The sequence below is a fragment of the Ahaetulla prasina genome, chromosome 1, assembly GCF_028640845.1.
Source record: "Ahaetulla prasina isolate Xishuangbanna chromosome 1, ASM2864084v1, whole genome shotgun sequence".
Lineage (NCBI taxonomy): Eukaryota > Metazoa > Chordata > Lepidosauria > Squamata > Colubridae > Ahaetulla > Ahaetulla prasina.
Genome location: NC_080539.1, coordinates 219,002,653 through 219,027,306, shown reverse-complemented (window position 1 = coordinate 219,027,306; position 24,654 = coordinate 219,002,653). Strand labels below are relative to the sequence as shown.

The window sequence follows — 24,654 nt, the reverse complement described above, 5'->3', positions numbered from 1 at the left end:
GGTCATAAGTCCCTTTTTTATTGCCATTGTAACTTCTAACAGTCACTAAATGAATTGTTGTAAGTCAAAGATTAACTGAACAAGAGGAATGCAGCTCTTTCCTTTTCTGCATTGCAATAGGCTGTTTTGATAATTCAGAAGTATTTCATTTCAGAACCTTTGAACTCTTTGAAATAATCAACACAGCCTGTTTTGTACATGAAAAAAAAAATCTGAACTCAAACCACAGCATTTCAAATTTAAGCTGTCATAAATATGAGTCAGTTGCCAAGCATTTGAATTTTGATCACATGACCATGGAGATGCTGCAGTGGTTGTAAGTGTGAAAAATAGTCACAGGTCTCTTTTTTTCAGTGCTATTGTAACTTTGAATGGTCACTAAATGAGCTGTTGTAAATTGAGGATTACCAATATTCCTGAAAATATTGACCTTTTTTTAAAAAAAGATTTTAACAGCAGCTTTCAGTTTGGGCCTAAGGACCAGAGGTGGGTTTCAGCAGGTTCTGACCAGTTCTAAACAAATAATTCCCTCAACACTGTCAGACTATTTACTGAATCTGCACTACTATTAATCTTCTCATCGTTCCCATCACCAATCTCTTTCCACTTATGACTGTATGACTATAACTTGTGCTGGCAATCCTTATGATTTATATTGATATATTGACCATCAATTGTGTTGTAAATGTTGTACCTTGATGAACGTATCTTTTCTTTTATGTATACTGAGAGCATATGCACCAAGACAAATTCCTTGTGTGTCCAATCACACTTGGCCAATAAAATTCTATTCTATTCTATTCTATTCTATTCTGGAGAACCGGTAGTGGAAATTTTGAGTAGTTCGGAGAACTGGTAGTAAAAATTCTGACTGCCCCCACCCCCATCTATTCTCTGTCTCCGGAGTCCCAGCTGATCGGGAGGGAATGGAGATTTTACAGTATCCTCCCCCTGCCACGCCCACCAAGCCATGCCCACCAAGCCACACCACACTCACCAAGCCACGCCCACAGAACCAGTAGTAAAAAAATTTGAAACTCACCACTGCTAAGGACATACAGACAGTTTCACTGAAATCTGGATTTGATCCATTTGCCTTCTTTCTCTCCCCTCCAGCTAATGTTTTAAGACCCTATCTCATCTCATTTACATCAATATAAAAACTTCTTGCAAATAAATCAAATACTTAATTTGACCAACAATTTCATGCTGTATAAAGATGCCTTGTATTATGATTTTCTTCTGTTGTGTGAGGTTACTTGTTTTAACTTTTTTATTTAACTTATAGAGCCAGGGGTGGAGGAGAGATAACTTACCTTGGGTCAGCAGATGGATTATCTTTTTATTCCAAATAACACATATTTTTTTTAAAGAAATCTGATTAGTTTGGAATATCACTTACAAAACTCTGACAGAAATCTGCCCTTTAGAGAGAAAGAGAGAACAGAACGTAGGCGACGGGAATAAATCATCATCTGTGAAAATAGTCAGGAAGAACAATGTGTTTTTTACAAAATATCAAAAGGCATGTGAGAAAAAACCTTTCTATACTATGGTCTCTGTTTCACTACTGTTTGAGCTTCATGAAATCATAGTTTTTATAGTTTTCAAATTAAATAATTCAAGCAGATTTTTAGCATGCACAATTATAGTCTTGTATTTTTTTTTCTATAATTAACAGGCTCTTGATGGCCATCACTGACTGCCAAATGGCCAGAATTGCCAGAAATTATTTATTAAATGTATGGGCAAAATCCTACCGGTTCGGACCGGTTCTGGCGATCCACTAGGGATTATGGGCATCAGTTCGCTGAGCCGGTAATAATTACCCCTCCTTAGCCCCATCCACGCCCAGCCGGTTGCCGCTCACCTCTTCCAGCCGCTCGATATTCCACAGAATTCAATGTTAAATGCAGCAGAGAGAATGCTAACTTTTCTCAACGGAACTGTCCCTTTAAGGTAGTCCCCAGGAGGGAGGGGGATGGGGGGGAGTAGCTGGAATGGAGCTGTTTTTGTGAAAGGCAGGAAAATGGGATTTTCCTGCCTGTCATCCATTCTTCAATCTCAGCACAAACTGAGGGAAGGATGGTAGGCAGGAATATTCCCCTCCCCAATTTCCTGCCATTCGCGACAAGGAGTGGCTGGGAGGGGAGGGGCCGGTGAAAAGCCCCTCGATGTGAATGATGTCGAGTTGGCCACACCCACCCAGTCACATGACCTCCCTCCCACAAGCCACGCCCACAGAACCGGTAGGGGATTTTTTTTAATTTCACCCCTGATTAAATGGTATATAAATTTAATAAGTAAACAACAAATACATTTACCACCAAGATGGAGAATCTATGATCCTCTTTTGCTAGATTATAGCTTCATTTCTCCTTCACTAATGGCCGTAATTCATGAGAACAGTGAGTGTTAGAGGACCTGAGGTTCCACAGATTTCAGACTTTGGATATACATCAATTGCTATGCATTACATATTTATTCACTTTAATGGGACGGCTGGTGATGTGGCACTGATACAACAAGGTGACGGACGTGGCAGGCAGCAGGTAAGTGGATGCCCACTAAGAGGCGCTGCCATGATGGATCTGAAATAACAGGTGTTCTTTAATATTATAAATTATAAGATGCTTAGAAGGTTTCACTTTCATTTTTACTGTTCACCCTTCCTCCTCACACTTAGAGCCTGGTCGTAAAGATGCATTTCTCTTCAAACAATCATACAGTTTGTAGTGTACATAGATTTGCAAAACAATGGGATAAAGGAATATTCCTTAACTTTGTTTTATGATTTATCTCATGGTTACTGTGAAATTGTACGAATGCATCAATGCAGTGCATGTTACCTCAGCTTGCAGAGCTTGAATTCATTGAATGAGTTGACAAAAAAATGTAAATATAGCAGAATATACAGCCTCATGCTACATCATGTACCTTGATGAACGTATCTTTTCTTTTATGTACACTGAGAGCATATGCACCAAGACAAATTCCTTGTGTGTCCAATCACACTTGGCCAATAAAATTCTATTCTATAACGAAGCTCCATTTCATGCTGAATAAACTAAATTATTAATGTATGTTAAGTAGAAAACTATATTTAGATAGATTTTTACTCCAAAAGTATTTTATTAAAATAAATTTGATAAAAATAAAAAATCCAATTTAAATTTTTAAAAATCCGATTTTTTTAATTTTTATTTTAAAAAGCATCAATTTTTATCCACCTGGATGAAAATCATATGTTATGCAACCCACCTTGCACCTTCTGCGCTTTTTAGATTAAGCTTGGAAAACAGCTGACGAATATTCAGATAGCTTCTCGTTTGCCTGCAGAAAGATAGTCCTTGATTTACCATTACAGTTGGGACTCAAATTTCCATTGCTAAGTAAGGTGGATGTTTATTGAGGGATGCCCGCTTTTACAACTTTGTTAGCCATGCTTGTTAAGTTGTTAAGTGAACATGCAATTGTGAAGTGAGTCTCGCTTCCCCCATTGACTTTGCTACTTGGAAACCAGCTGGGAAAGTTGCAAATGGTGATCACATGACCCCGGGGCACTGCAATTGTCATAAATAAATGCTGGTTGCTAAACACCCAAATTTTGATCCATCACTCTGGGGATGCTGCCACAGTAAGTTTTATAAGTTACTGGTTATAAATCACTTTTTCGTGCTGTTGTAATTTGGTCACTAAACAAATGGTTGTAAGGCAAGGACTCCTTTTCTCGGGGGATATAGGGAAACTGATTCTCTACTAAGTTTGAAATACTTTTCATTTGGTACATCAGGCAAGCTCCTCTGATTTTCTTTTTTTTAAATTTCTTTTTTATTTCCCTTTCTACTTAATCCAACAATATAGCCTCTTTCATTTTTGCCTTCGCTTCTGTAATCCAATCCTTTTGATTGTCTCCTTTTTTCCTCATCAAAGAAATGAAACAATTCCCCTATTTTAGGCTTTTGTGTTTTAGTAGATTAGAACCAAAAGCTGAGTCTCTGTTACATCTTACAATTATCATTTATAGAGTAGAGCAGAATAGAGAAGAGAAGAGAATCGAATCGAATCGAATCTTTATTGATTTGGTCATTTGACCATATCAAAATATGAAACTAACACAAACATACAAATGGATGCATAGAAAACAACAGGACATGTTTATAGTTAAGTTCATTACCCTTATGGTTAATTCAAGCTGATCTTAATATTCTGCCCTCTTCAAAATGGCCTTTGAAATAAAGAGTGCAATCTTACTAGTGGACTGGCTCAGGACAAAAGTTGGGTAAGACAAGTTCTTGAGCCCTGTGGAACCACGTGTTGACCTTGAGCAGGAATGTCAGGTCCAGGCATAAAATCACTCTGTCAGGGTGAAAGACACACAGGTCCTCCCTGATTGATAGAGCTGGCCAGCTCAGATATTCGCCTGGCAGAGGTGATAGCCACCAGAAACGCCACCATATATGACAGGAAGCGTAGACTAACCACCCTCAGGGGCTCGAAAGGACTCTGGGAGAGGGCATTCAAGACCCTGTTCAAGCTCCATGTGCGAAAGGGCAGTGGGGCTACCCAGCTTCCGCTAGCATCCTGCTGAAGTTCCTTTTCCATGAGCTGCAGAAATTCTTTGTCCTCTATTGACAAGGCTTAAGTCATTGTCCTCTTTGCTGGTCTGGAATGAACTCCATAAAACTTCCATGTCTTATCATGGAGTCTAGTTGTTCCAAAGGAGCTGTAGAAAAAGCCAGATTTTCTCCATAACACTTTGTTTTCTTGACTATCCGTGGTATTCTTAGGAGTCTTTCCTGACAGCAAAGTTCAGAGGTGTCAATGTCCTTCCATTCCTGCATGTTAAAGACCAGCCTTTGCTTCCATAGAGTATTACAAGGATAAATACAATTCTGTTCTTGATAGTATTGACACACATGGCATTTGAATATCTTTTCCAAGGCCTTTGTGGCTGCTCTATCAAATGCTCACACTGTGACGTATTTCTTGACTGCAAGAATTATTTTATTCTTGATGGTTGATTCTAAAGGGCAGAAGCTGTCTTCCACTTCAATATCTTCATTGTCAATTCTAAGGCTGGTTGTTCTACCTGTTGTTATTAGTTTGGTCTTCTTTATATTTCACTTTAGTCCCATTTTTTTCACTGTGCTCTTTGATTTTTAACACTAGGACTTGAAGATCGTTTGCATTTTCAGCTATCAGGATAATCAGCATAGTACAAGTTTCTTCTCTTCTCTTCTCTTCTCTTCTCTTCTCTTCTCTTCTCTTCTCTTCTCTTCTCTTCTCTTCTCACATCTTCTTCCAATCCAACTTCCCTTAGTATATATTCAACATACAGGTTGTCCTCGACTTACAACAGTTCATTTAGTGACTATTCAAAGGTACGGCGGCACTGAAAAAAGTGACTTATGACTATTTTTTCACACTTAAGACCATTGCAGCTGCCCTATGGTCATATCATCAAAATTCATATTCTTGACAACTAGTTCGTATTTATGACGGTTGCAGTGCCCCAGGGTCATGCGATTCCCTTTTGCGATCTTCTGACAAGCAAAATCAATAGGGAATCCAGATTCATTTAACAACCGTGTTACTGACTTAACAACTGCAGTGATTCACTTAACAAACGTGGCAAGAAAACTCAGAAAATGGGGCAAGACTCACTTAACAAATGTTTTACTTAGCAACCTAAATTTTGGGCTCAATTGTGATCATAACTCGAGTTACAATAAGTTAAATAAGGGGAGAATATGCAGCCTTGTCAAATTCCTTGGTCAACTTGGAGGTAGTCTATTTCTTTTCCATACATATTATGTCTGTACTATGGCTTCCTGACCTGTGGTTGAGAGGTTAGTCAAGGTGGTTACAGAGATGCAAATCACCTGTGAGACAGACTTCAAGTGCTTGATCAATTGATGATAGAATTATTATTTTTTATTGGCCAAGTGTGATTGGACACACAAGGAATTTGTCTTGGTGCATATGCTCTCAGTGTACATAAAAGAAAAGATACGTTCATCAAGGTACAGCATTTACAACACAAATGATGGTCATAGGGTACAATTTAACAATGCTACAACATTTAATGATAATCATAGGGTACAAATAAGCAATCGGGAACAATCAATATCAATATAAATCATAAAGATTACCAGCAATATAAATCATAAGGATTACCAGATAATTACCAGATTATCAATATAAATCATAAGGATTACTCTTATTAAGAGATTTTGTGATCTTATGCTCTATGAGAATTCAGCAGTCTCTTGCTCAACTGTTTTGATAGAATTTCTTTGCTCTAAAACAGCTCATTTGAGATCTGTAGTGGTGTACCCTAGGAAGTTAAAATGCTGTCGTATTGTTTGTCTTTATTTTTTTGCTCTGATGCCAAAATTCTATTTCTTATTTTGTACAGTCCTACACAGAATCCAAAGGGGTTTTGCTGGTTGTTTACAAGTGATTGAAATATTAATTGATAAAGAACTTGTTTTACTTGTCACATGTATCCTGTATCTGCATAATTATCTTTCTTGTCTTCTGCCACCCAGCCCCGATTTAAATCCTACATTAGTCACTCTATGCCATGGCTGTCAAACTCCCGGCCCGTGGGCATCTTAGGAAATGAGCTGTAGCTCAGAAAAGCTTATGCCTTTCAATAAAATGTGTTAGGCTGAAAACATGTTACCCAAGTCTTTCTGATTTTTGGCAACCATAAACTAACATAGCTCTCTTCCTACATTTATCTACATGTATTTGCAGGCATCTATTTGGCAAAATGTTCCTCTCAATAGGTTGCTTTTGAAGCAGGTGCAAGGCAAGATCAGCTTTTTAAAACAATTAAACCTATTATTCATATGACACTAGGTCAGTGTTGCAGACCAGCACGCTAGCAAAAGCCTTATGGAATGTGTTACCCCAGCAAATCATGAGACTGTTGCAGGACAATAAACTCAGAAAGTTACATGGCACCAAAATTACATAGGGGGAGATATTGATAGCAGTCTCTGTACTGGGAAGCAAAACACCCACAAGCACAGGTTAAACGTACTGGTGTTAAACATACTCATTTGCAGACAATATAATTTCGAGTTGTGTGCAGCTGGAGAAGTAAATAGAATCAGCCTAATTTGTAAATATTTGTCATATGTGCCTAATTACTTTTTTTCCTTTTTCTTCCCCATTTTTCTCTCCACTTTAGGTTTATAGCTAAGCCGTGTGCCTTAGGCTTAAAAGTCCAAGCCAATGGACCACAGAAGGCTCAGCCTAATGCTATTCTTGAAAAAGTCTTCACTGCCATCACAAAGGTACAATATGTTCCTTAAAAATCCTTTAATTTGCTTTGGGCAAATGTAAAGGTTGTTCATCAAAGACAGTGTAATTAATTACTAGGAATAGCTGTCTCACTTAGCATGTTAATTTGATAGTTGAGTTGAATAATGAGTAATAGAAGTATCTTGCTAATTTTTCCCCACAAATGATCCAAGTGCTGCTAGTACATAAGATGGGATCTGAGAGATTGGATTTATTTGTGGCTCTGTGCTAGTGTGAAAGGCATACTTACTAATTAAGGCAAGACACGTTTGACAAGGAGTAAGAAAAGAGGGAAAAAGCATTTGGACTGAGTTGACTGGAAAAAAGATTTACAGGTAGTCCTTAACTTAAAACCACAATTGGGACTGAAATTTCAGTCATTGAGCAAAGTGGTTGTTAACCAAGATGCCACGTGACCACCTTCACTCGACTACCACAGTCCCAGCATTCCTGGGAAACAAATGATTTCCCTTCTGCATCCATTTGGGAAAAGCTTTTATTGGGCTCTGGGAATGGAGTTAAAATCCTGCAGCCCAAAACGAAGGATTTGCCTCCTATGGATGGAGGTGAGGGGAAATCCTTTGTCAGATTGGACATTGCTGATCTGGGGGGGGGGAGTCGAAATCTCAGCTCCATGCAGAGTATGATTCTATCTTCCCGACAGACAGCCTTTTCTCTCTGAAGGAGCTGCTTGGCTGGGAGGGAATTTCAACACCACTCAGAGCTGAGATTCTCCCCAGCAGGCAGTTCTTTCAGCCCAAGAGGAGAGTAAGTCTTCTCAGCAGGCAGCAATTGCTCTCAAGCTTCCCTGCAGGCTTCCCCATTGACTCTCTGAGGGAGCCAGCAGAGAAGATTGCCAATGGTGATCACGTGATCATGGGGCGCTTGGTAACTGGTTGTAAGCATAAACAAGTTGCCAGACACTCAGATCGCCTTCATGTGACTGCAGTGGGGAGGGGAGGCCTTACACGGCTGGAAGTGTTTATGGGCTACAAAGCACAATGTCCAAGGTCACCCTTTCGGAACGGTTGTTAAAAGAGACCGGTCATAAGCCAAGGACTACCTATATTTATAGAACTGATGCTGAAAGAAAAGAAAAAGGGGGAAAAAAGTCTGGAAGTTGTAACTGCGTAGTTCAAGAGTCACCTCCATTGGAGCCTGGCTGCGTCTGACTATAGCTGCCAGGTCTAACAAGTCTGAAGTTGATATATGATTACCCACTGCAGGCCTAGGATGTGATAGACGAGATGAATAGCTTAGAGGGACAAATAGGAGGGTAAATAGTGAACGTGATGGGAGGAGGAGTAAAATAAGGCAGGGGACCCCGGCCCAGGTCTGTGGACCAGCACTGGTCCGCGACATGCCAGCAACCGTGCTGTGCAAACAAGCAAAGCCCCATCCGTGGGGTGCAGGCAGCATGAAAAGCACACTCCCTCTGCTCTGTGGAAAAACCTTTCTCCATGAAACCAGTCCCCGATGCCCGAAAGGTTGGGGGACACTGTAGTAAGAGATCGGAGCAATCATTGCAGGGCAGTAAAGACTGGCACTATATTTCCAATCAGGCTCTACAGTCCCATCTCATATGGACCAAATTGCTTGGCCTGTTGTGGACAGGCCAATGTTTTGGAATGCCAGGTCTGTAATAAATTCAATCCCATTTATTTTCAGGAGTGGAAAATACATGTCACTGAGATTTGTTCATACAGGTTTTATATGCTGCATCAGTCGACTCAGGGCAGGAGAGATGGAGTGGCAGTTGTATACCAGGAGACCCTGGCATACAACTGTGTGAGGAGTGCTGTATTTGTGAGACTGGACCAGAACAATAAAGTTGGGAAGGAGGTGGACTGCTGCTACTTTACCATCCTCAGGGCTGCATAGCATTGTCCCCTCTTGAGCCCCTCAAACTCATTGTAAAGGTGGTTATGGATTCACTTTTTTTTTTTTTTACATTTATATCCCGCCCTTCTCCGAAGACTCAGGGCGGCTTACATTGTGTAAGACAATAGTCTCATCCTATTTGTATATTTATATACAAAGTCAACTTATTGCCCCCCCAACAATCTGGGTCCTCATTTTACCTACCTTATAAAGGATGGAAGGCTGAGTCAACCTTGGGCCTGGTGGGACTAGAACCTGCAGTAATTGCAGCCAGCTGTGTTTAATAACAGGCTTCTTACAGCCTGAGCCACACCCTGGGTTGATAGTCCTGAGTGATTTTAAGTTCCTGTCTTTGAAGTCAAAACTGGATCAGGAATTGACCCAGTTCATCTCAGCTCCAGCCCACAAAACTGGCTGCACGTTTAATCTAGTCTTTACAACACAACATAAGAGATATGACCAGGGCTTGGAACCTTTCCATTGATTCCCTGTTCTTATGACTATGAGTTCGCCAGAATCACTATCTTATGCACGGCGGATGGACAAATTCACATGTCTTACCAGAGGTGCTTGAGAGATCCAGAAGGTTTTGGAAAGGCACCTGAGTTTTGCCCAGTGATCTAGTGGGCAGTTCTGCTGAACGTTTCATTGGTCCCTGGAATATGCAGGCAAACAGATTATTAGATAGAATTGTCCTTCTGTGTTACCTTTCTGTCTTCTGAAATTGTAAGATCAAACTCTCCAAAATTCTAAAGTATTGTGGTGGCTGCCTTTGACTATTTCAACTAAGGAACTGAATTGATTTCAAAGTAATTCCAAACAAACACAATATATTGTGCTAGACTTGATACTCATGTTAAGATGCTTCCCAATTCGAATTCCATTTACTGTTGCTGGAATGTATATAGTGATTCATCACAATCTCAGGCCAATTCCAAATACGCTGCATCAGAATATGCCATTTATATTTATTTATTCAAATTACACGACCATCTGCCAAGCAATTCAGGCTTGCTAGGAAAGATTAAAGCAATAAAAAGGAAAAGAAATGAAACATACCATACCACAGACACTTCACACACACATCATATCATTAAAATGGGCTTATCTAGAATCTTAGCTCAATTTGAAAGATTGCTTGATTTTGGTTAGCATGTTGTATCACTCCAGCTTTTGTATTTGAAAATTGTATCAATTTCTGGTGTATAGATAAATTTGATTAAGAATTTGGATTATAATAGTAAAATTTAATACTAAATTTCTGAGCAAAACAAAGGTCAAGTATAATTTGTGAGAGAAGTGGACGCATGGAAACAGTTGGTTTTGGGTAATAGTCATTTTATGAACAATTGTCATAATGTTATAGAATGTTTATGTTTAAAAACCATCATAAAATATTCATAACATTCACTTCTACCAATAACATTCAATAACCACTTCTACCACATATTTGTTGGCAATTTCAAACTTTTAAACTTTCATGAATTTTTTATATAGTAATAAATTACTTTATTCCTTTTTTTGTTGTTATAAATAATACCTGGTGTCAAAAGAACTGTTCCCCTATGAACCATACAATTTATAAAGCAAGAAGTTGAAAAGAATGCACATTTGGACCCAACTCATAATTGTTTTTCTTGCTGCTGCTTGCTAGTTGACTGCCTTCTTTCTCTTTCGTGCCCTCTTGCCCTGCCTACTCAATTGCCATCAGATGACTTACTGTCAGCCCCTCAAGGTAGTCCAGACAGGAAACCAAAACCCTGAGTACTAAATACCTTTATTTCAAGGTTACAGTAACAGAATCTTATAAGTCTGAAAGCATTTCCCCCTCTTCCTTTATTTTCCAGGGAATTAGGAAGGGTCTCATCTTTACCCTCATCCTTTTGTTGGACTCTTGATTCCTCTTACAGATATGAATCTAGGTTCTGGCTCTTCCTCCTGTCTTCCAAGATTGTTCTCACTGCCCATCACATTCTCATTGCCCATTACACTTATCCGCTTGGCTACAACTTAAAAGTAACTTAGATGCCCCTCCTCACTGCGGCACTTTTTTTTTTTAATTTCATTTTGTCACAACAGTATACACAAACATCAACATAAAACAACAACACATCATAAAAGAAAAATATGTATATAAGCAAAAGTATGCAATAACTATGTTAATTTGATTTAATGAGAGAGAACAATAGGACAGGAACGGTAGGCACTTTTGTGCTCTTATGCACGCCCCTTACATGCTTTGTTACTTATTTTAAAGTTTTGAGAGATATGGTCTGTAAACAATTAGATTTCAGTGCTATACAAATCATTTCTTAAACAATGTTCAATAGAACACCAACATTCTCCAAGTAAATATACAAGTTATCACAAGCTAGTTCCAAGATCAAAAGCAAGATGCTGGCAAATTTCTGCTCAGATGTCATAAACAGTTGAGAAAAAAATCGTAAGCAGAAGACTTTTTGGTGTAAGTTCACAGAACATGAGCTTCAGTAAAAAGACATTTAAAGGACAACTTTCTTTTCCTTCAATATATCATTATAAAATTGAACTTTAACATTCCCTGCAACTAAGACTAAATACAAAAATAAACTAAATGTTATGCTCATTGTAAAACTTTAACAAATCTTACTCCAGAAATGGATGGAATATGCCACCGGGTTTTAATGTATTTTAATATTTAAATGTGTTTAAATATATCAACATGCAAGCTCATGCACTCCACTATGATTTATAAAAGACTAAATGTACCAGAGTATATAGAATATCTTTTTATTTCTTTGATTTTCCCCTTTTAACAAAATGAATTATAAGTATTCTTAATTGAAAAAAATAGCATTCCACAATCTTGAACATTTTAAGAAGCAATAGGAGACAATATCCAAAACTTACATTTTGATATTTTTTATCAAAATTTATGTTAGGAAAATAAATAATGAAGCTTAAATATACAGGTAGTTCTCACTTACTAACCACAATTGGAACCACCAATTCTGAGTCTAAGTGGTGTGGTCATTAAGCATTTCACATGACCACACCAATTTATAATATCACTGCTGGCTGTGCTCATTAAGAGAGTCACCCACAGTTGTTAAGTGACCGTGACTTGCGACTTCTTGACAGCTTCCCCAGTGGTTTTGCTTGTCAGAATTCAGCTGTGAAAATTGCAAACGACAGTCCCGCATAAGTGCTGGGATGCTGCAATGTCCAAAATGTTGAGGACCGGTTGTAAATCTCCATTTACAGTATCATCGTAATTTTAGGATGGTCACTAAATGAGAGGTCGATAAGCAAGATCTACCTTTATTATTAATGTGCTTTTATTCTACGGAAAAGGAATTTGTAGAATTGTGAATCGTCCATGAAAAAATAAGTTAATATTTTGTGATCATTTTATGAGGTGGGTACCCTGAAGCTGTAAAGATAAAAAAAAAAACACCTAAAAGTATAGTGTATGAGTGAAGCAAAAATAAAAACAAGTGTGAGGAGCCATTCCCATCCTGGAGCTATCCAGAGAATTTGGTTTACAGGTCCCCGAATTTCTAACCAATAGGCCCAGTGGAAAATGGGTGAATTTATAAACAACATCACAAAACAGAAGGCAAAAAAGTGTTGAGCTGTATTCCATAATAAGTGAAGCAAATAAGACATCAAAATTAGCATACAATTGAAAGCATGATTTAATAAGAGTATTCGCTATTCCCAATTATTTTATTAAAATTTAAGGACCACCCAAGCAACTTCACAGTTTATATTTAAATTAAAGTACGGTAACGACAGAAAATTGTCCATGGAATCAAAGTGGGTGTTATGGTGGTAATTTCTGTCATTGGCACAATGGCCTTTTTTTATGCAAAATGCAGAAATCAAGAGGCTTTAAGATTCTTTAATTACTTGTGTCCGGGTTCATTTGCAGCAGCTTGATAATAACACGAACTACACAGCAATAAAAACTGAACAGGAATCCAGCAATTATTTAACTTACATAAATTGTTTTATAGTCTGGATAGCATGCCAGCATTTCAAAGGCCATCTCCCCCCACCTCCCTGCATGCATAACTTACTGCTTAGTTTTGGGGGAAAATACCAATTGGAATTTTGTGAAGTCTCCTCAGAAGAGTAACTTTTTGACTCTTTTTTTATTATTATTTTGAAAGCATCCAGACGAGAAGAGGCTGGAAGGGCTATCCAAGCAGCTAGACTGGGATGTGCGCAGTATTCAGCGTTGGTTTCGACAGAGACGCAATCAGGAAAAACCAAGCATTCTTAGGAAGTTCTGCGAAAGCCTGTAAGGAATTCTGTTCCTTCTCTTTGTTTCTATTTTTCCTCACTCATGACTCTATGGAAGAGAAGTCTCTTCGGCTCAAGTCTCATAGATTTTTGGGAATCACTGCAATATTGTATATTGTTTCTTAAAACGGATAAAATCTTTTCCCTCTTTTCAAATTGCTTTTGTTCATTATAATTGAAACACATTTTCTTGGGAAGCGTAGAAGTAAGTTACAGCTCTTTAAAGAAATTGGAATCCAATAGAATAAGGATTTATTTCCCACATTTAAACACAGAATCAACTATTATACAGAAATTGCTCTAAAAAGTTATCTTCGGTCATTCTTAGTAGACCTTCTGTGATCAAGTAGTGTGGCTGCTATGATTTTACAATCTGTAGAATCAGTGGAGCCAATTTTTGTGTGTGCGTTTTTTTTATTGTTTTCATTGTTTTAGATGTAGAGGCTTTAAAGGGCAGAAAATAAAGACATAAAGTCCCTGTCAAATTCTAAACTTCTCTTCTGAATTAGACTGCTCTAATTCTCTACTGCCACAAAGACATTAGCTCACTTCCTCTATGGTACTTAGAAGGCCGGATTTAATGTTTATTCCTTTCTTGTGGAGGAAAATCCCTCCATTCAGTCTTACGCTCTGCATCTGTAGAAAATTGTGGCTTCCCACTGGATCCGCGTATTTAGAGAGGAAGGATGATGGCCCCGACAGAGCTAATGCAGGAACCATTGCCTTGGCAAAATATGCATTTTTTAAAAAGTCCAGAATGAGATACTGCTTGGATGCAGCTCAGGCAGATGCCTCCCTGATCCACTGTGTTATAAAAAGAAGAGGTACAGTGCAATCAGACTTGCAAGAATCTCTTATAGACTCTCTCAATAAAAATGCTTTTGGCCTTCATTCCTGGACCGCAGTTTCATTTGGTTTGCCAGACCTGTTAGCTAAAGACCATTTGACAGATCCCAGCTAAGGTGCATTTCCAATGTCCCATTGAATCAAAAGTGTCTTGAGGCAGAGATTTTAGAGAGGAGGGTAATTTAAGAGAAGTAGTACATGTCATTGATGCTTTTTTTTTTTTACTGTCTGAAAAGATTTTTATATTTTTATCAGGCTCTAGGGAAGGGAGAGCTTCTCCTTTGCCTACTTTATCTCAGTAGCATCAGGCATAGCTTGCTGATTTTGGTTTCGTTTCAAAATATGAGTTGAATTTTCAATCAGAATTTTGAGACAATGCATCCAAGGAAGGTGTATTTAAAATTTATTCTGAATTGTAGTCTTGACAACGTCAATTGGGGCAAACATTATTTTGCCTGTTGGGCAGTTTGTTGGCAGCAGTCTTTTTCTTTCTGAACCATCCAGCAGCTCTTAGACATATGTGGCTGAAGAACATGACAGAAGAAAAATGAGTGATGACACCAATAAACATAGGGATGAGGATGTTTCACATGCATCTGTAACTGTCTGGCTTAAATTAGATGAGTCAGGGACAGGATGTCCCAAAGGTGCTTTTTTCCAGGAGGCAACTGGACTTTCTTGTATTTTTCTTTTGAAGACGTTTTGCTTCTCATCCAAGAAGCTTCTTCAGCTCTGACAGGATAGTGGGGAACGGAAGGATTTATATTCCTTGCAGACAGCTGGTAATCTGCATCCTTTTAGAGGGTGGTTGAAGCACTTGGAGATTTAACTGTGTCCTCAGGGTCACCTGAGTAGTACTCCTGGTCTCTTTAGTCTGCCATTTTTCCTTTGGAAATCCATTCCTACTCCCACGCCATTCAAAGGTTATTCATCCCAAACTGTATAGCCAAAAGTCTGTAGAGATTCTCAGTCACTCAATCTATACAATTTGCTTTTAGCAAAGGACACAGATTGAGGACACAGATAAACCTCCAAGTGCTTCAACTACCCTCTGAAAGGATGCTAATTGCTAGCTGTCTGCAAGGAATATAAATCCTTCCATTCCCCACTATCCTGTCAGAGCTAAAGAAGCTTCTTGGATGAGAAGCAAAAGGTCTTCAAAAGAAAAAACAAGAAGGTCCAGTTACCTCTTGAAAAAAGCACCTTTGGGACAACCATGATCTGGATGACTGAGAAGCTCTACAGACTTTCAGGGACAAGATGTTATAGTAGTCCAAGGCGCTATCTATAAATGCACATACAAGTGTATATAGACCCTTGTGTATAAAGCCTTGTGAAAATAGCAATAGCAGTTAGACTTATATACCGCTTCACAGTGCTTTACATCCTGCTCTAAGCTGTTTACAGCCTATTGCCCCCCAATAATCTGGGTCCTCATTCTACCCACCTTGGAAGGATGGAAGGCTGAGTCAACCTTGAGCGTGGTGAGATTTGAACAGCCAAACTGCAGGCAGCCGGCAGTCAGTAGAAGTAGCCTGCAGTACTGCACTCTAACCACTGTGCCACTCTTGAAAAAATACATGTCTAATGGTATTTTCAAAGTACTTGTAGTATTTAAGTACTACACTGTGTGTACTACTTAAGTATCCTAGTCCACATATAAAAGCCTTCTGAGGCAGAGACTTTACATTATAATGCTATGATACCTAAAATAATAAGTGAATGTTTGGAACACATGCAGTTATGAATCAAACAAGCTGATTCCCAGAACAGCAGGAGTTGCATCAAATAGTTTCATTCTAGGCGGGACCACCCTGTGATTGCATAATAATGTCTTCTCCATAAAATGTGCAGGAGCATAACTTCTGTGCAAGCCACAGAAATTCCAGATTGTTCCTTAATCAGTATGTCTTTAGGTTTCCCCGCCAGAAAAAGGCTGCTTTTTCATTTGAACGTTCTTGCTAGTGCAAGGGATTTATAATATTCGTGTCCTCTCTGTTTGCTTCCTGCTAAGTGACCTAGAAGACAGCAGAAGAAAGCTGCTTAATTTATATGTAGCCGTTTATAATCAACAGTAATTGTCCAAACATACAATTCTTTCACAAGTCTGTGAGAGCTTTAAACCCAATCATTTTTGTCCCATGTCTGTAAAGGAACTTAACTTTCATTAACACAAGCCAAACTATCAGTTACTTGCTCACAGCTGTAAGAAAAAGAAAAAAAACAGAAGATTGAGAAGATAGTACTCCTTCTATCTTCCTCTGTTGCTGTTTTTTCCATTATCGTTATCTTGGCATTAGCTTGTTCTGCCAATGTTGGTGGGATGTAGTTTTCTGCTTGGTAGATCCTTGATTAGGGTATCATTTTCTTCTTGATTGTCTAGCGTTAATCTCTGCTCGAGAGGATGTATTCTGGTCTTTTTGTTTCCGTAGCTTTTTAAAATAGTATATAAGTGGTGACTTATCTCCAGTGGCGGGATTCAAATAATTTAACACCTGTTTTCTGCCCTAATGACCGGCTGGGTGGGTATGGCCATGGTGGGAGTGGCCAGGGGTATAACAGGCAGCACTCAGCCTTCTGCAACCCCCTGAGAGCAAAAATGAGCCATGAGGGGGCCATGCTGCACTACCACCCCATGCCCCATTTTGGGCCTAGTAGGCCTCCCTGCACTTACCTGGTAGTCAAAACGGGGCGCAGGGGGAGTCTGGGGAGGGGAGGGGAGTGGCCAGCCAGCAATTTAACAACTGGTTCGCTTGAACCGGCCCAAACTGGCTGAATCCCACCACTGCTTATCTCCATGAGTCTATTGATGACTTATTTGCCTAAATGCCAAGCCTCCAGGAATTCCCTAACATTAGCTTGGTCTAGGATGATCACAGTTTCCATTTGGAAAACTTGACTTTTTTCGTTTTTCCTTGAAAACGTTTCATGGATGAGAAGTGAAATGTTTTCAAGGAAAAACAAAGAAAGTCAAGTTGCCTTTTTAAAAAGCACCTTTGGGACAACCATGACCTAGGTGATTAAGACAGTCTATCCAGGTGTTGTGAAATCAAGGAGTTTTTAATCATGTTTTCTGACTTCTAGTGGTGCTCAGTTAACCTTCTGCCTGTCTGCCCTACATAGTGGTTATTATATTTTATTACACTCAAGGTCAAAAGATAATAGCAAACAAATAATGAAAGCTAAAACAGAATCTCTGAAAGAAACTTGTTTGAATGGGTTTTCTCTAACAGGAGTACACAGAAAAATACTCCAAATCTAGTTCAGAATTCTAAAAACTACGAGTTGTCAGTCATTCAAAAGGTTGAAATTTCCCAAGCAAAATCTACAAACAATATACAACAACTGGAGGCCAGAGGTCTGCTTCCTGTTTAGAACCCTGTTGGGTAGATAACCAGTTCAGATGGCACTAAATGCAGCACATCTAATGCTCATAAAATAGCATATATTCCAAGAAAAACCTGCACCATTTAAAAATTACAGTGTGCCTATATCCTGTTGCAAGTAATGTGAATTATATTATGTTTGGATACATTTTTCCTTTGCCTTTTTTTTGGCGGGGGGGAAACACATCTGTGTGTTTTGCCTGTTTAGAAAGCAAAATTTTCTAGGCCCTATACAAAGTTTATAAAGGAGAATCATCCCTTCCAATGGGCTTACTATGCAATAGATGCATCGGATGGGATAGGAAGACAAAACCAACAAAACTTAATGAAGGCTTTGGTTTAGGGAATTTCAAACTCCTTAGTGAAAGTATTTACTGGCCCTGTTGTAGGAAGAGCTGTTGAAGATTCGTTTAGTTATTCTTGGTAAGAAGAAACTGGGAAGGTTCTAACTGGAGGCAAAGAACATTTGGGCTCAGTTCTGAAGGGAGAAAAGGATGCACAGGAACAATTCAGTTGAAGGAAGAGATTTGTCCACTTTCTCCCGATGAAATGATCATAAAAAGTGGGGTTTTTTTGTGGTTTTTTTTTTTTTTTAATTTATATCCCGCCCTTCTCCAAAGACTCAGGGCGGCTTACACTATGTCAAGCAATAGTCTTCATCCATTTGTATATTATATACAAAGTCAACTTTTATTGCCCCCAACAATCTGGGTCCTCATTTTACCTACCTTATAAAGGATGGAAGGCTGAGTCAACCTTGGGCCTGGTGGGACTTGAACCTGCAGTAATTACAAGCAGCTGCTGTTAATAACAGACGGACTTAGTCTGCTGAGCCACCAGTGTTTCTACAGGTTACTGTAGAAACACTGGAATTACTTCTTGTTTTGTGACATATATAGAGTTTATTCTATCCATTCAGTTTTGACAAAACTCCCTAATAGCGATTGGAAGGGAATGGCAATAAGTCATGTATGAGATGGAGAATTCTGAATCTGACTGATCTGCTCATTTAGTTCAGTTCACTAAGCTACCACATTACTTGCTCAGTTCGTTATCTTAATGTTCTCAAAAACGGTAAGCAATTACATCAGGATGGGAAGCTGGAAGGCCCGGAATGTGATTTGTTAAGGATAGCAATCGTCTTAATACAATGCTAGGAATCCTTCAGAGAATTTCCGAAGTGTAGCAATGTGATGGTATGTGAGAAAGATTTTGACACTTAACATAACATAACATAACATAACATAACATCAGAGTTGGAAGGGACCTTGGAGGCCTTCTAGTCCAACCCCCTGCCCAGGCAGGAAACCCTACACCATCTCAGTCAGATGGTTATCCAACATTTTCTTAAAAATTTCCAGTGTTGGAGCATTCACAACTTCTGAAGGCAAGTCGTTCCACTTATTAATTGTTCTAACTGTCAGGAAATTTCTCCTTAGTTCTAAGTTGCTTCTTTCCTTGATCAGTTTCCACCCATTGCTTCTTGTTCTACCCTCAGGTGCTCTGGAGAACAGCCCAACTCCCACTTCTCTGTGGCAGCCCCTGAGATATTGGAACACTGCTATCATGTCTCCCCTAGTCCTTCTTTTGTTAAACTAGACATGCCCAGTTCCTGCAACTGTTCTTCATATGTTTTATCCTCCAGTCTCCTAATCATCTTTGTTGCTCTTCTCTGCACTCTTTCTAGAGTCTCAACATCTTTTTTACATCGTGGCGACCAAAACTGGATGCAATATTCCAAGTGTGGCCTTACCAAGGCATTATAAAGTGGTACTAGCACTTCACGTGATCTTGATTCTATCCCTCTGTTTATGCAGCCCAGAACTGTGTTGGCTTTTTTAACAGCTGCTGCACACTGCTGGCTCATATCTAGATGGTTATCCACTAGGACTCCAAGATCCCTCTCACAGGTACTACTATTGAGCAAGGTACCACTTATACGGTACTGGTGCATTTTGTTTTTGGCCTAAATGTAGAACCTTACTTTTTCACTGTTGAATTTCATTTTGTTAGATAGCGCCCAATGTTCAAGTCTGTCAAGATCTTTCTGTAACTTGAGCCTATCTTCTGGAGTGTTGGCTATTCCTGCCAGCTTGGTGTCATCTGCAAATTTGATGAGTTCCCCATCTATCCCTCGTCCAAGTCATTGATGAAGATGTTGAAGAGTACTGGGCCTAAAACAGAGCCTTGGGGTACTCCACTGCATACTTCCCTCCATGTGGATGTAGTTCCGTTGAGGACTACACGTTGAGTGCGGTTGGTCAGCCAGTTACGAATCCATCTGGTGGTGGTGCTGTCTAACCCACATTTTCTACTTTATCTAGTAGTAGGTTATGGTCTACTTTATCAAATGCTTTACTGAAGTCCAAGTAAATTATATCAACAGCATTCCTCTGGTCTACTAATTTTGTCATTTTGTCAAAGAATGCGATAAGATTAGTCTGGCATGATCTGTTTTGACAAACCCATGTTGGCTTTTGGTTATTACTTTGTTTGCTTCTAGGTGTTCGGTGATTCGTTGCTTGATTATCTTTTCCAGAATCTTCCCGGTATTGAGGTCAGACTGATAGGTCTGTAGTTTCCTGGATCTGTTTTTCCTTTTTGAAGATGGGAACTACATCAGCTCTTTTCCAGTCCTCTGGCAGCTCCCCTGTGCGCCAGGATGTTTGAAAGATATAGGACAGTGGTTCTGAGATCACGTCTGCCAGTTCCTTCAGAACCTTGGGGTGTAATCCATCCGGTCCTGGTGATTTGAACTCGTCTAGGGTAGACAGGTGTTCACTTACCATTTTCTTCCCTATTTTAACTTGTGTTTCTAATCTGTTTTTGTAGTGCTGTTTTTGATAGGTTGGATTGTTTTTCCTTTTGTGTAAAGACAGATGCAAAATATGAGTTAAGTAGATCTGCTTTCTCCCTGTTGCTTGTCATCTTCTTGCCACTTTCTCCCAGCAATGGGCCAATTGTTTCCTTGACTTTTTGTTGTTTTTAACATGTTGGAAGAAGCTTTTTATTATTTTTACTTTTGTCGCTAGCCTTTGTTCATTGTGAGCCTTAGCTTTCCTCACTTCATCTTTACAGGCTCGGGCTATTTGCTGATATTCTGCCTTAGTTATTTGCCCTCTTTCCACTTTTTATATTTGTCCTTTTGTCTTTCAATTTGTCAGATAGTTCTTTATGCATCCATGCTGGTTTCTTTTGTGATCTACTATTTTCTTCTTCATTGGTATTGTGTTAGACTGTGCTTTTATAATCTCACTTTTCAAAATTTCCCAAGCTTCTTGAGTTGTTTTCCCCCTGAGGATTCTCATCCATTGAATCCTTCTCAAGATCTCTCTAAGTTTATTGAAATTAGCTCTCTTAAAGTCCAAGACTCTAGTTTGACTTTGTTCTACTACTTGTATTTGCTTAATGTTGAATTCCAATATTGCGTGGTCACTTGCCCCAAGGTTCCTGTAGCTTCAACACCTTCTATCATTTCATCTCTGTTAGTGAGAATTAAGTCCAATATGGCTGATCCTTGTCGCCTTCTCTATTTTTGGGAAACAAAGTTGTCTGCTAGGTTTGTTAGGAACCTGTTGGATCTTCCACTTGGTGCAGAGTTTGTTTCCCAGTTGATGTCAGGGTAGTTAAAATCCCCATTACTACTGTGATGTGCTTCCTACATACCTTAGTTAGCTGACTAGCAAAAGTTCATCTACTTCCTCTGTTTGGTTGGGTGGCCTATAGTATAGACCTATGGCAATATCGTTTTCACCCTTTTATATTGACCCAAATACATTCAAGATGATTTTCATCATTGTTGTGCTCTATTTCTGTAGAGATGTAGTTATTTCTTATATATAGTGCAACTCCACCTCCTCTTTTATTTGGTCTATTTCTTTTAAATAATTTATATCCCTCTAGCTGTATGTTCCATTTGTCAGTTTCATCCCACCAAGTTTCCGTAATGGCAACAATATCATATCTACCCTCATTTACTTGGATTTCTAATTCACCCTGTTTATTCCTCATACTCTGTGCATTGGTGTATAGACATTTGAGTCCATTTGGATTGATCTTGTGTTTACTGTCTACATAACCTGTGTTGACTGCCCCTACTTTCATGCCACCTGTTGGTTTAGTGCACATGGTATGGCACTCACTGTTAAATGCTTGGTTTTGCTTGATAGCATGGTTGATAGTCTTACCCATACAGACATCTATGTTACATGCACTGATAACCCTTTTAGTTTTCGATTGCTGGGGACAGAAATTTTCTATATCAGTTAATTCTCTGTCCCCACTGTTCAGTTTAAATGTTTATCCAGAAAATCTGTGAATGTATTGCTAAGTAACTCAGTCCCTTTCTTTGATGGATGCAATCCATCTCTTTTGTACAATTTTTCATTGGACCAGTTGCAGACATCATGACTAATAAAACCAAAGCCTTCCCTTTTACACCACTCCTTTAGCCACACATTAAACTCCACTACACGCTGGCCTTTACCTTTTTGTTCCTTATGTACTGGTAAAACCTCTGAAAAGTTAAGCCTACAACCTATGCTATTAAGTTCATACCCTAAGCTCTGGAAATCATTCTGCACAGAAAGCACATCCTTTTGGGACAGATCATTTGTGCCAAGGTGTATAATAGCATCAACATCAGAATCCTTACTGGCATTCTTGACTATCTTAAGAATCGTCTCTTGTCTCTGCTGGCAGTAGCACCAGGTAGACACCTGACGTCTTTCAAAACCTCCATATCCTTTCCTAAATTTACATCCCTTACAATTGAATCACCAATCAGAAGGTGGCTTCTCTTTTTGGATACCTTGCTCTTCTTGTGTGACCGATCTGTAATACTTGATACACACTTTTCCAAAGTAGGTTCACACTTTTCCAAAGTAAGTTCTTCATCTTGAACCATAATCCCTTGATTGTTTGAGTTATCAGTATCACAACTACCTTGATCTGTCACTTTAGTGTTCCTATTTAGGTCAGCAAGGGCACTATATCTGTTATACTGGGACACTGTAAAAGCTTTGTGTTTATGGTTCACAGCTCTCACCCTGCCAGATCCCACGGTTGTCCATACTGCCCTTTTCCTGCAGGATCTTTGTGGTAGAGGGGGCTGATGGCTCAGCAGCTGGAATGGCTGAATTGGGTACCTAATTTCTGCTTGGAGAGCATAGATTAGAGATTCTAGATATGTAATCTGTCCACGTAGACTGCTAATTTGTTTACAAAGAGGACAGTACCCAAATTTGAAAAAGGTACTGCGAAAGACAGCTGCAAAACAAGTATTGCACTGAACTAAGCCAGTCATTTTGAATAGAATAAAATCACAATCTCAAGTGGACCAACCCTGAATATATTATTGCTATATTTTATTTATAGTGATTAGATTAGATTCGCGCCGTTAAGTATGAGGTTATAAAAATGAGAAAGAAATGCAGAAATTTTCCACCCCCACTTTACCTTAAAGCAGCAGCTCAAACTCACGTGTTTTTCTGAAGCAAATCAGAAAGAAATGCAGAAATTTTCCACCCCCACTCCACCCCAAAGCAGCAGCTCAAACTCACGTGTTTTTCTGAAGCAAATCAGAAAGAAATGCAGAAATTTTCCACCCCACTCCACCTTAAAGCAGCAGCTCAAACTCACGTGCTTTTCTGAAGCAAATCAGAAAGAAATGCAGAAATTTTCCACCCCAATTCACCTTAAAGCAGCAGCTCAAACTCACGTGCTTTTCTGAAGCAAATCAGAAAGAAATGCAGAAATTTTCCACCCCACTCACCTTAAAGCAGCAGCTCAAACTCACGTGCTTTTCTGAAGCAAATCAGAAAGAAATGCAGAAATTTTCCACCCCACTCCACCCCAAAGCAGCAGCTCAAACTCACGTGTTTTCTGAAGCAAATCAGAAAGAAATGCAGAAATTTTCCACCCCACTCCACCCCAAAGCAGCAGCTCAAACTCACGTTTTTCTGAAGCAAATCAGAAAGAAATGCAGAAATTTTCCACCCCACTCCACCTTAAAGCAGCAGCTCAAACTCACGTGTTTTCTGAAGCAAATCAGAAAGAAATGCAGAAATTTTCCACCCCACTCCACCCCAAAGCAGCAGCTCAAACTCACGTTTTTCTGAAGCAAATCAGAAAGAAATGCAGAAATTTTCCACCCCCACTCCACCCCAAAGCAGCAGCTCAAACTCACGTGTTTTCTGAAGCAAATCAGAAAGAAATGCAGAAATTTTCCACCCCACTCCACCCCAAAGCAGCAGCTCAAACTCACGTGTTTTCTGAAGCAAATCAGAAAGAAATGCAGAAATTTTCCACCCCACTTTACCTTAAAGCAGCAGCTCAAACTCACGTTTTTCTGAAGCAAATCAGAAAGAAATGCAGAAATTTTCCACCCCCACTCCACCCCAAAGCAGCAGCTCAAACTCACGTGTTTTCTGAAGCAAATCAGAAAGAAATGCAGAAATTTTCCACCCCACTCCACCCCAAAGCAGCAGCTCAAACTCACGTTTTTCTGAAGCAAATCAGAAAGAAATGCAGAAATTTTCCACCCCAATTCACCCCAAAGCAGCAGCTCAAACTCACGTGTTTTCTGAAGCAAATCAGAAAGAAATGCAGAAATTTTCCACCCCACTCCACCCCAAAGCAGCAGCTCAAACTCACGTGTTTTCTGAAGCAAATCAGAAAGAAATGCAGAAATTTTCCACCCCACTCCACCTTAAAGCAGCAGCTCAAACTCACGTGTTTTCTGAAGCAAATCAGAAAGAAATGCAGAAATTTTCCACCCCACTCCACCCCAAAGCAGCAGCTCAAACTCACGTGTTTTCTGAAGCAAATCAGAAAGAAATGCAGAAATTTTCCACCCCACTCACCCCAAAGCAGCAGCTCAAACTCACGTGTTTTCTGAAGCAAATCAGAAAGAAATGCAGAAATTTTCCACCCCACT

At 39.3% G+C, this 24,654-nt stretch overlaps 1 protein-coding gene across 1 annotated transcript in view; it reads left to right on the top strand.

Moving 5' to 3' along the window:
- The window catches only part of CERS6 (ceramide synthase 6), a 127,795-nt gene that overhangs the window by 28,628 nt on the left and 74,513 nt on the right, over nt 1–24,654 (top strand). Inside the window, exons 2-3 of the mRNA XM_058191197.1 lie at nt 7,205–7,310; nt 13,353–13,483. Coding sequence (XP_058047180.1) covers nt 7,205–7,310; nt 13,353–13,483 — 237 coding nt within the window. The remainder of the gene's footprint in view (nt 1–7,204; nt 7,311–13,352; nt 13,484–24,654) is intronic.